Below are 12,994 nucleotides of genomic sequence, written 5' to 3'. Positions count from 1 at the left end.
CAGTGTTGTCAGGCTCACTGTCCATCCCAGCAAAGGTCAAAGTAAAGCTTCACGCAGGGTGAAGTTTTCACACCCATTCACATCACTGAAGCCAATGTGTAATGTGCAGGCTTGACACGACTCTTCCTCACAACCATGTATGCACACGCGCGCATCTGATCACAGATTATACATCCACAAGAAATACATGGATTTCAATTCCCTTTCTTACAAGAGTAAAGTTCTACTGTAATAAATCTATTGTAACATTGTGCTTGTTGGTAATTGTGTGTACGGAATGACAGTTTACGCGCTTCGGGTGAGTTGAATCTCTCTTTTTCTATCATTTGAAGTGCCTTTCCTTGAAAAAACACACACACAAATCTAATTTGCTTGAAGAGGGTGACAGAGGGAGAAACCTACAATGTGCAGTTTGTAGAATTCAGAACGGGTTTATTAGGAGAGATGTAAAATATTCCTAATTAATATTATGTTTGTAAAATTGCTGTCCAATAAAAACTATTTGGTATTTGTAACCTTAGAGGTCTTTTATATGTAGTTAGAGACAGGGAAGAGTCGAGAAGTCTTCCATCCTCTGCACTCACAATTTAATGGATTTGTCACATTTTCAGAATATTATATAATTATTCATGTTTAATCTATCTATAAAGCAAGTTGTGTCTGTGTGTCTGTCTGTCTGTGACAGGAATACCTCGCTGACTGTTAGTCACATCACCCTTTAATTTTCACTGATTTATCATGCTGAACTTTCTCTGATTTATTACGCTACACCATCGGCTCATCAGCAGCAGCTGCGCTGTCTGGAGCGAGGAGGTGGGAGTGAAGAGGCTGTCCTCACGGTGGGTGAGACATTTTCACACAGTTCACCGCAGGACATGGTGTTATACTGAAGCGACGAGGTGTCCATTCACCAATACACGAGCACATATTTATTTTGCATTAGCATGCAATTACTTTGCGGCTAACTTGGCGAACCTGTTTCCAAAGGTAAGCTAGCGAGGCTACGATTAGCATCAGCGTAGGGCTAACATAATACAAACATGCTACTACTTTGCGGCTAACTTGGCGAACCTGTTTCCAAAGGTAAGCTAGTGAGGCTACAATTAGCATAAGCGTAGGGCTAACATAATACAAGCATGCTAGTACTTTGCGGCTAGCTTGGCGAACCTGTTTCCAAAGGTAAGCTAGCGAGGCTATGATTAGCATCAGCGTAGGGCTAACATAATACAAGCATGCTACTACTTTGTGGCTAGCTTGGCGAACATGTTTCCAAAGGTAAGCTAGTGAGGCTACGGTTAGCATTAGCGTAGGGCTAACATAATTCAAACACTGTGCAACCTCATTAGGCACAATGCAAATGTTTTCATTTTCGATTAGCATTAGCATAGCTAGCTGTTGTGACTGTCAGCCAACAAAACAGCTAGCTATGTTAGCCTTTACATTCCTTATTACCATAACTGAAAAATCTGATACAGGTCCCACTATAGGAATACATACTTCCTACAGGCACTGCACTAGTATTCCATAGTCTAAATAAAAGTAAAATTCTTCTAACTGCTTACAGCACACATAACGATGCAGGGATTTCCTTAAAATGTAAGTGTTTATACTAATGAGCGTTTCTTAGAGAAAAAATTAAGATTAACTTCACAGGTTGGCTAAAGTTGGTACAGCAGGTTGTCACAGAGTTGGACCCAGCCAGTGCTTTTAATCTATTCAGCCAACTCCCCATTTCCACTGCCTCTTAACTCAGCCCATATGATGTGCAGTGTGGTATTTCACTGGAGAGGGGGGGACTGATCATTTATTCATAGTTTCGAATGATCAAACCTCTCTGCTCACTTCAAAGACACATTTAAACACATTTAAACACAAAGACACATTTATCTTTTATAGTATAACTCAAAGACCCTGAGCTGAAAACCACGTCTTTAACATATTATGTCTGTGTGTGCAAGTACCAGACGTCATCCCGGTGCAATAATTATATATTTAATCTGCTTGTACCATTTATCTGGGGTGTTTTTGTTTTGTTTTATTCTTGTCTTATCTATCTATCTATCTATCTATCTATCTATCTATCTATCTATCTATCTATCTATCTATCTATCTATCTATCTATCTATCTATCTATCTATCTGAATAACTACAATAAGAGCACTCACATAAGTCACTCTGCTTGGACTGGAATGGATGATTTGAAAATGAATGGAGCCATGCCACTGTGAGCTATACCAGTCTACAGTTCATTAAAAGAAAACCAATGAGGGTTCATCAAGGAAAAGCTGGTCTGACATCAGAACACAGGGGCCTGAGAAACACACACACACACACACATACATTTTCCCCCAGCCTTAAGCTCTAAATATATAACAAGCAAGCAACCCTCCATCTAGGGAAGAGGGAATGTGTTTGTGCGTGTGTGTGTGTGTGTTGGAGGAAGGCTCTTTCATCTCCTCAGCCCTCTTCTGTCTTTGTACAGATAATAATATGATTCGGAAAATGACAGTAATGGAGCAAGTCCACGAAAAAAATACCAGAGAAAAGAGCAAAGGGAGGAAAGGGTGACAGAGGTGGGAGAGCCAGAGTAGAAGTGGCATGATGGAAGTGTAAAACAGTGCAGGGCTCTCCCTCTGTGATGAGCCAGGAACTGCCACCTCCACGCTGAGTCCACAGTTCCATGGTCTGCAGCACCACCGCCTCCACCATCGTCGCCCTCAACTCAGTGTCCACCTACTGAGTTTCAGCCATGGCTGAAATATTTCTCCCTCCACTTGCTAATGGGGATTTTTATTTCCCCAGAACATTTCAGTGTTGCAGTGTCTTATGTGTCTGCTGCTACCTTTCACATCTCCTTAAGCTCAGAGCTCAATGTATTCATTTGGACCTTGAATCTAGCAATAGACTGAACCAAGCTGATACTTTTTAATCAGTGAAATGTTTTTTTTTTTGCCTCTTTTAAATAATGAGAGATGCTCTCACGGTTTCACAAATGAAAATGACAAAATATCATCGCTGTACTGACAAAGATCTAAAATGCTTCAGGGTTTGTAAAACTATTGTTGAGCCTACTGCTGGAGATTTTCAGTATAATTCCTGGATTTTAGTTTCATTATGAAAAGAAACTGGCATCATTATTTTAATAGCACAAACCAGCTGCATTAACTGTGTGACAGTAGTATCGTTTAAATTGCTTCCCAGCATCAGCACAGTCGTTGCTTCACTTTAGTCCTAATGACTGGTTTAAATGTACCCTGTAAGCATAATGGTGTCATTTTCATAATTCGATTTTATAATGAGGGATATAGGTGTAAGACTGTTACTCTCCAAAATAGCATAAATTGTTAATTCATTACTACATTTGCCTTGTACAGTGAATACAGTAAATACATCAAGATTAAAAATAAAGTCTTATGACTATGCTCCCAGAACTGGATGTAAGAGAAGCTCTAAATAATAGTTACATTCAGTTATATGGAAATATTTGTCAGCAACAAAATGCATAGTGTAAAACAAGGAAGTCAGGTCACAGCAGGGGAACACTGCTGCTCTCTCACATACCATAACTGTAAGTCCTTGATCCCAAACCATGATCCGTTTTTGTTTGAAATCTTAACCAAGACATCACCAACCTTAGCTGTGTGCTTATTTTAATGCCACCATGACAAAGAAGGTCGTGGTATGCCTACTGATCGCACACACCCTGTATGCTCGTTGCCGTGACAACAAATGTGTTACGCTTTCCAGAAGTGGGCTCTGCTGGGTTGAGACGTATGATCACTGATTTAAACAAGTTGCCAAATCCAATACGTTTCTGTCAACCGCACATTTTGACACAATCAAGAGAGAAACATATCATAATGCGTTTATGGATATAAATCATCCACCATATTTGCTTCTCGTTCTCACGTCAGTGCTTCCAGTAAAACTAGTTAAAACCTAATAGACTTGATGATGGACGGAACAGTCTTAGAAAAATTGTATTCAAGAAAAACACGATTAAAAAAAAACAAGGACAGAAAGGTGCCTGTGGAAGGTGGAAGTTGGAGAGATGGCAGAAGGGACAGCGAAACATAATGAGCTGACGAAATGATTGTGGAGGGAGAAAAAGCTCAGGGCAGTGACAGAATGAGTTGTCAGGAGTCCCCTGCTCTTGGCGTGATAGTCAGCTGCCTTTGCTGTCATTGGAATCACAGTTAGTTCTGCGACATCCCCTGCAGCGTGAGCTGATCAACACTTTCCTGTCACCTCCTCTTCTGCTAAACACAAGTACCTCTGCTCTGTTCTGTCTGTTCATCCTTTCTTCACATCGCTCTTCTATCTGCCTTTTTGCTCTCAACAATCCATCTTTTTGTCCATCGAGCTCTTAGATACTAATCAATTTTGTTGGGAAATAAAGAATTATTTAAAAAGTACAACCTGCATCCCTTATTTGCATAAACTTTGTCCGTCAAATGTTGCTTTTTGATTTAAATTATGTACGCCTTATATAATGATTTTTCATGGTAAAGTAACAAATCCTGGAGGTCACACAATTTCTCTGAGTTTTAAACAATAACATCAACCGGGAGCCTCACTCACTTACCCATCTTCCCCTGCTTTGACCTCACACATGAAGGTCACAGGAGGGAACTGGTGCAAATCCCAGCTGACAAACTGTAGGGCGAAAGGCGGCGTACACCCTGGACAGGTCGCCAGTCCATCACAGGGCTGTTGTGAAGCCTGTTAACTACACCCCCCCCCCTTCAGCTCTGAGATGACAAGGGTTTCAGATTGAATGACCTACGATTCAGCACCTCTGATGCCGACATGAGAAAACGCAAACAGAGAATAATAAAGGTAGGGGGAAAAAAGTAAACAAAATGGTAAATTACTCTAGATGTGTGTCACGTTGAAGCGTGATTCCTGAGCACAGGAGAACAGAAAGGCACCAAAGCAAAAATGACAAGAGGGCCACGTGTGGAAAATAGGAATCAGAGCAACAACCGATGGTTCTCTCATCGTTCTGAGAAGCAACATGGATCATTTCTGGCTACAGAGCAGGTGTAGTCCTCAAAATGCACTGAGATCACTAAGTGATAAAGACCACTGGTCTGCTGTCTGCTGCATGACTGAATGGTGGGGATAGTGGCTTTTCATGCACACCTGAGCTATAGTTTTCAATTTCTATTGTGGTTTTCACCAACAGGTTTCAACCACTTTGCAACAGTTATACAGTATAACAGGTCTGACCTATAGTGTTGTTAGTTTGCAATCGAGTAGCTAATGGAGCAGCCAGAGTAAGCTGTTGTGAAGAGCTGCAGGCGGCGGGGCTGTGCAACTCCTTAGCAACCATCTCCACTGAGGCCTCTTTAGCAGGGAAAAAATCTAATAAAGTCATTAAATCAAATTGTGGTTGCGATCGTTTCTTTAATAAATTAATATGACCTTGTTTGGTTTCACTTGTTGCTTCTGTTTCATTTGTAATAATGTGCAGGTGTCTTGTACCATCGCCATCTTTGGGTTGCCAGATAAACAGGACTGACAACAAATCTTTAGGATTACACATTTTCTGTTTTTAAGCAGTTTTTTTTTCATCAATCCAGAAACAGGAACAAAGCATTAATGACTTTGTCCTGAATGTAATATACATTTTGACACCATTATCACCCAAAATGGAGAGCACAGCAGCTTATTCTTCAACAGACTAATGCCTAACATTCAGTCTCTTCCTGACATAAGTCTTTCAAAGCCATGCCAACACTCTGGACTGCCTCCCAGGACTGCTCCCATAAGTGAGTGAGCCAAATACTGTGGGATGAATGTTTTATGCCACACACTGTCAACCTCATTTGACTATGATTACTAAGAAATGTCCCTAATCAGCACCACACATTGTATATTCTGGCGCACACACCGATGACAATAATAAAAGATTCCTGCTTTATCACAATGAGTCCCCGCAATAGAAGAGTCAGTCTTAGCACAAACAAATATTTTCCATTTTGTTATCAGCGCATAAAACAGCTGCCCTCGTCTCTGGCCAATCACTCCATCGAGCAGCTTTCAGATTGTGCTGATAGAAGTGGTTTTTGGTGTCTTTGTTTGCTCTGCCTCAGGTCTTAATCTGCAAAGTCTCAAATTCATGCGGCGCTCCCTCACTGCCCTTCAGCTTATCCACATCTGTCTTTTTCTGCCTTTGTGTCCTCTTCTGAACAGAACAGAAGAGTATTCTAAAATGGACGAGAATTTCTGTGCTCTATTTTAACGCCCCAAACTTGGGACAAATGCAAAGAAACTTGAAAGTCTTGAGCTTGTGCTGATTGATTGAGGACATGATCTAACACAACCACTCAAGGAAGAAATTACTTCTCGGTGTTTGTCAAAGCTCCTGCTTGTTGTGCTCTAGATTACAAGGGAAGTGAAATAGCACAAGTCTCATTATCTTCGCTGTCTAGGATAAGCAGCTAGCTGCATAAAACAAGACCTTTTCTTTTTCTGATTCAGCTGTCCACTTTTGTTGTTCCCTCTTTTTAAAAGTCCTATATCTATTTACATTTAGATTAAACCTTTTTGCTTTAGTCTGTGTGGATCCTGGGTTGACAAAACACCCAGTTTGAAAAATGAGGGCACATGAAAACTAATTTGGCAAATGATTTACAAGTGAACAAAGCAGTAAAATCATGGTTTAGAATTCTAATATAATGATTGTATATACAATAAATGCTTTACACTACAGTTCTGCCATGCACCCTTTCACACAGCGATTGATCTTCTATCACTCATCTTTCATACCCATGCACATGCTGCCGGCACCGTGGGGTTAAGTGTCTTGCCCAAGGACACATTGGCATGTAGACTACCTTCAAGTTGAAAGGTGTCTCGCTCCACCACTGAGCTACCGTCGTTATCGTGTCTGGTGCATCCAAAATCACGGCAACAGGTTCAGCACAGAGAATAAATTGTGTGTGTTTTTGCATTTTCTTTGATGCATTCATATGAGCCCATTCATTCATTCATTCATTCATTCATTCATTCATTCATTCTTGCTTTAAGACATTTTCCTCCCAAGATGAAACATGAGACATAAAAATGTTCCAGATAGAAACCGTCCTTCACACACATCCAGTAAAGAAAACTGTAGATCATTTTTTTCACCTCAGTCTTCCTTTTCTTTCACCACTGGCTTCAAGGTGAGGCAAAAACAAGGAAAAGCTGCTTTTCAGGGCCAGAGGGCCAGTGACTCTGATCTGTTCAACATACAGCTTACTCCTCAATTACTGCTGCTGCTGCCAAAAATATACCAGACCAAATTCTCCTGCTGTAAAAGTACATGATTCCATTATCTATGCAATTGTAAAGGCTCTCACTCTCATAAGCCCAAAGTCCAATCATTTTCCCTACACACAATGATGGAATTATGGGTCTTCGTTACACCACTATTTATCTCTATGCTGCTCCAGATGCAATAAATACTATAATGTCTTCACGCTTTTTATTCGGATCATTCAGCGTTGCATGGCAGATGAGGATTGTTTAATCTTAGTTTTGTGTGTGTGTGTGTGTGTGTGTGTGTGTGTGTGTGTGTGTGTGTGTGTGTGTGTGTGTGTGTGTGTGTGTGTGTGTGTGTGTGTGTGTGTGTGTGTGTGTGTGTGTGTGTGCGTAGACTTCAGTATGATCAAGGACTTTGCGACTGCAGGGGCTTCTGTGGCAGAGTACACCAGTTAATTGATGATATGGGTGAAATTGTTTTTATGTTTGTTTGTTTCTTTTTTTTAATTCAATTTGGCCTTGAGCCGAGACACATAACAAAGATTTAACAAGAAATATGAATCACCGCAGACTCTCGCACTCAAACACACACACACACACATTCTTTCTTTCCCTTCATTCAGATGCCTACACTGGAGTTTGCCCATGTCAAACACTGTGAATATGCAACATCATCCTCTTCTTGGCTTTACAACCCTTTCAACACATCCAGCAGAAACGAATGGCAGTTTTTCTGCACACTACAAATCACAGAAGCTGATTTTAGGTTTGTTCCACAGCAAAAAAATAAATAGATAAAAGCCATAAGTGATTTAAACAGGACATGGTGGTGTTTTACAGGATCCTATCAAACCTCCAGCCTATTACTAATTTTCTTTTGTCTCAGTAAACATGGACTGAAGTACCTTCTGTCTCTCTACCTTTAAGCATGTTTGTGTTATCTAATGATGAAGCAAATCACGTGGGTATTTCCCAGGTGTCATTAAGTAACGGTGACACACGACATATGAGGATTCACGCCATGAAGTTAAATGCTGCCTTAATATTCAACTTGCTTCTTGCAACCTGTTAACTCCGCATGCGTCCTCTGTCCGAGTCGCTTAGTATGGATCTGTCCATGGTGCTGAACTGCGGTTCAGCGGGGACTTGACGCCGCGGTAAAAATGACTTCAATACAGCGGTTCTCTGTCTAATTGCCCAGAGAGGCACACATGCATAACATGGGTCATTGGGACTGAATGAGGCTGTCATGGTGACGACAGGACGATGCCGGACTCGATTTTTTTTTTTTTTTTTTTTTTTGCAGGAGAACAGAAAAGTCAACCAGTGGAAGCTGTACTTACACCAAAACTCCGAAAAGCAGAACTCGAATGACAATTTCCAGAGCCAGTTCTCGCACGTTTTTCCTGCGGTCGGGGGGCGGCACGTTCATGATTATCAGATAATCCGCCAAATGACGCGATGTCAAAAATTTTAAAAAAAAATGTCCCCGGTCAGTTCTGAAGGATCTTCACTCCGTATCCCACCTTCTCTAACGCGAGCGCTTCCAGACGCGGTGCTCCCTAATCACACATGCCGTGCGCTTCCATCGCGACTCGGTCAGCTGAAGAACTGAGGCAGTCTTCCCTCTCTTCCTCGCCTTTGCCTGTCTCTCTACTCCACTCCCTCTCTTTCTAGTCCCTCGGGTGATTTTCTTTATTGGAAGTGTGATGCTGACAACCTGCTCCTGTGTCGAGTCAAAGTCTTCTCCAGCGCTCCATCAACCAATTACACAAAGTGGGAGCTGGGTTGGAGTTTTGTGACCCAAAGAGAGGGAAAGTGATAGAACACAGCAAAGTAAAGGGAGAGAGAGAGAGAGAGAGAGAGAGAGAGAGAGAGAGAGAGAGAGAGAGAGACAGAGACAGAGAGACAGAGAAAGAGAGAGAGAGACTCTCTCACCCCTCTGCTTCAATTTCACTTGGCAAAGAAGTTTCTGGAACCCCACTCAGGTCCAGATGAATGAGTTCAGCTCTGGTGTGCAGAAATGCAGTACTGAAATCAACTGAGTTCCCTATAGTCTACTCCAAAGTCACAAGACATTGCTGCCGAACAAATAATTCCCCATGAATAATGAAACACACGAAAGTAAATGTGACATTCACGGAGCCGAGAACCACCCTGCTGGTGCAGCCTGGACGAAAAGGGGGGGTTCATCGCCACTATTGTTGAGCGGCTGCTGGAACTAATCCATCAACACAAGCATTAGGGCTCAACACTTTGCCCGAGCCCGACACCTGATATTACATTACTGTGCCAAAGGAAGGCAATAGCTGAGGGGGAGCGTTGTTCTCTCTTGGCCCTTCCTCATATTCTCCAATCTCACCACTACAAAGAGTCTAGCACCTCTGGGCCTGTGTAGCCAGACAGTGATAAAGGAGCAGAGGCAGCGGCAGCAGCACACACCTGCGGGCAGGGAAACCTGGCCAGCGCTTCATAGACATAGATGAATATTTGATGCCCTGTAAAGCTGGCTTAGCGTAACCTGTTGGTCCAAGATGTGCGTAATTGTCAGTGCATATGCAGTCCTACATGCTGTGTTTTGTGGTAAAGGACAGGGCCATCGCTGAAGAAGTCCCTGACCTCGAAAATATTGATGCTGCTTTTCTAGGTCACAGACCTGACAAACTAGAAAGTGGCTGCGTGTGCAAAAATTATTCTCGGTGTTTTTGCACAGAATCCAAGCTACATAGCACGAAAATAGCTTTAATAAATGTAAACGTGCACATATTTGACACATAAACAGACAAATAATGGAGGTTTTATTCTGGCTTTGGTTTCCCACAATAGAGTTTTTGGTAATGTGACAGAAGTCTGTGCCAACATCAGATTCACACACAGGGGAGAAGTAAAACGGTGGCAGGTTCGGAGGTGAGAGCTGGATTCAAAGCTTTCTGGCAATCATTGCACTTTTCAGGTTTTACACAGTGTGGCATGTTTATTACAAGCTATCAAAACGATTTTAACTCACAGCATCACTGTACTCGTGATTTACTCCGGTCAGGGAGGCTTTCCAAAACCCGGTGCATAAACAAGTCCAGATGCCTGGAGCTAAGTTCGGAAGATAATCTGACCTGGATGACTGAGAAACTTCACAGAAACGATCGCATACAACATTTATTAGACAGAGAAAAATAGGACTCTGCTGTAACTGTTTATTATCCACATGCAAAGGTGTAAAATACCTATTTAATAATTTTTATATAGTCTAATTGTAATTAGCATTTTCATATTCACGTTGCCTTGACCCACATTTTTATTTCTGTTTCCTTCTCAGCAGAGTATATTCCAAGTTATGGTCCCTGAGGCTGGGGTTATACTGTAAAATGTAGATATATGGCACACTCTAGTAGGTTGTTCTTCAGTAAATCAAACTTAAATGCATCATTACAGAGTGCTCCTAATCACCTCCAAGGGTATGAGGGAAAGTGCTCTCCACTGGAGATGATATTCTCCGCTTCACAGTGACTCATCGTCCTTTAGAGAGATTGGGCTATTGCTCCCTGAATTCTCGACTTTATTGTACATCTCAGTGCACTTTTGGATGCATTTTTTACAAGAAAACATTCCACGTTCATGGTTATAGCAGAACATGCACTGGGATTTTAGATGCTGAGCTACTGAACCTGAGGGGTTGTAAAAGTTTGGTGCAGTTGTATAAAGCCACAGTGCGATAACAAACTTTCCTGCTGACGACTGCATCCGTGGGTTAAATAGGATTTATAGTTGTTCCTTCATCACCCGTGTATTATTTTTTTTTTCAATTCTGGGAGGATTATGATGAAGTGAGATGAATTGAAGAATTTGACTCAGGTTTCCAGCTAGGATTGACAACCGTGTCCTTGAAAAGAAGAGTTACGGTGTCAGTCCCCAATGCCTCATCCTGACATGCTGAATCCAAAGTAGTCATCCAAAACGTATTTTGTCATTATTTTTTATCGTCTCCATCAACTTGGTGTTTTGTGAATTTTGGAAACTTCAGATGACAAGGTTCTTTCAATACTAAACGTGACGTTCAAAAAGTAGCACAATCTGATTTTTGATTATTTTAACTTTCAATCTGTGCTGATCCTTTACTACATACAGTACAGTTTAAAAACCTTTGGTATTGCATTGGCAAACGAAAAGATGCCAATGCAAACTTCAGCCCATTACTGTATGTTTTATTTTGGTCGTGACCAGTGAGTGGACTTAGTGAGCGGTCCACCAGTGAGTGGACCCACAGCGATCAATACAACATTTCGATCCAAATTCTCTGACCTGAGTTTGCTTCATGTGAGCGATTTGGCTCGGGGAACAATTTTAATAAGGATTCTCATAAAAAAATACTGAGCTGTTTATGGTTCATTGTGACACAGAATCAATAGCATATCATAATCAGAAGAATTATTTAGATCTAGCACTTAGCATTTAGTCCTGGATACCTGTTTGTTTAATGTAAGATGAGGAAAAAAGCTTCACTGGACCAGACCACGTTGAGATTAAATTGTCAGCTGCCACAAGCTCTACTTTAGAATTGTGAGGCATACCACGGTGAGTTTCTCCTCTGGATCCAACACTCCAAACTTTATTGATTGGCAGGAGTGAGACATGGTTTTGACATGGTTTTGGGTCTGACTGGTTCCTGCTCACTGCCCATTGGGCTACAGTTAGTGGTGGGTGAAAAAAGAGAGAGAGAGATCGTGGAATGTTTTGAGTGTCCTACTTTTTCTCCCCTCTAAACCTGGATACATTAAACATAAGTTGAGGATGACTCCTCCAGCCATGTGGGGTAGGATAAGTTAGTAATGGGGCAGTATTATATCAAAGATATGGAAATACATGTTAATAAAAGTGGCCAAATTTGGGTGATTTGGTGGTACAAAGATATATATATATATATTTAAGACGATTCTACATTTAAAGAGATGTTTTTTTTTTAATTCTATTCTCCAAATTTTAGTCTTCTCACTATCTTGTTCTGGTTCTCTGTGCATAATACAGCTTGACTAATCCAATTACCATCACACTTATTAGTGCTAATACCATCAGCAAAATGAATTATTAATGTCAGCAATTAGTTTGCCTTTGCAAATGACACACGGTGATAAATTATTAAAGTGCAACATGATTAGGGGCGGGCATATAATGGTTTTATTAGTCAGTGTGTCATCTCATCTGTTTTACTTATTGTAATGCGAGTTCTTGGACAGAAACAGCAGAAACGGCTTCACTTGTGCGAGCAAAATAGAGGAAGAGAGATTAAGAGATTAAGAGAAATCAGTGCATGTTTGATTCATGCATGTTATGCTCACACTTATCTAGCCACGGAAAGTGTGTGACTTCTCTCCTGTTGATTGGCTCAGGCTCTGCAGGTGCAGAGACTTTAAACAAGGGCAAGAGGAAACATATTGATTTAGTCTTGAGATGCAGCCCACTTTCCTGTTGCATAAGAAAATGTATCGATCCCTCGCTCCTCTTCGGCAGTGATATGACTCTGACAGTGACTCTGGAGTGGCAGAGTTCAAACCGGTGTGAATCATCCTTCATGGACATCGGGGGTGTTTGTCCAAAACGTAATAGATTAAAATAGATTTCTGGCTGTTGAGCTGGTAAAGCAGCACAAATAACTTTGTACGGTTATTAACCTTCCTCCAGATTGTACAACTTTCCTGGAGCCATAGAAAATGAATTGGCAAGACCATATTATGTTCGCCCCAACAGATGG

General features: G+C 41.3%; 1 protein-coding gene across 1 annotated transcript in view; it reads right to left on the bottom strand.

The window, feature by feature from the left end:
- Nucleotides 1-8,683, bottom strand: part of plpp4 (phospholipid phosphatase 4) — a gene marked incomplete at both ends in the record, with an annotated part of 42,436 nt that extends 33,753 nt beyond the window's left edge. The window contains one exon of the mRNA XM_083897957.1: nt 8,595-8,683. Coding sequence (XP_083754083.1) covers nt 8,595-8,683 — 89 coding nt within the window. The remainder of the gene's footprint in view (nt 1-8,594) is intronic.
- Nucleotides 8,684-12,994: the final 4,311 nt, after the last annotated feature.

This window comes from Microchirus variegatus (genome assembly GCF_963457635.1).
Source record: "Microchirus variegatus genome assembly, chromosome: 11".
Lineage (NCBI taxonomy): Eukaryota > Metazoa > Chordata > Actinopteri > Pleuronectiformes > Soleidae > Microchirus > Microchirus variegatus.
The sequence above is the reverse complement of the archived record's forward strand: the minus strand, read 5'-3'. Positions and strand labels throughout refer to the sequence as shown.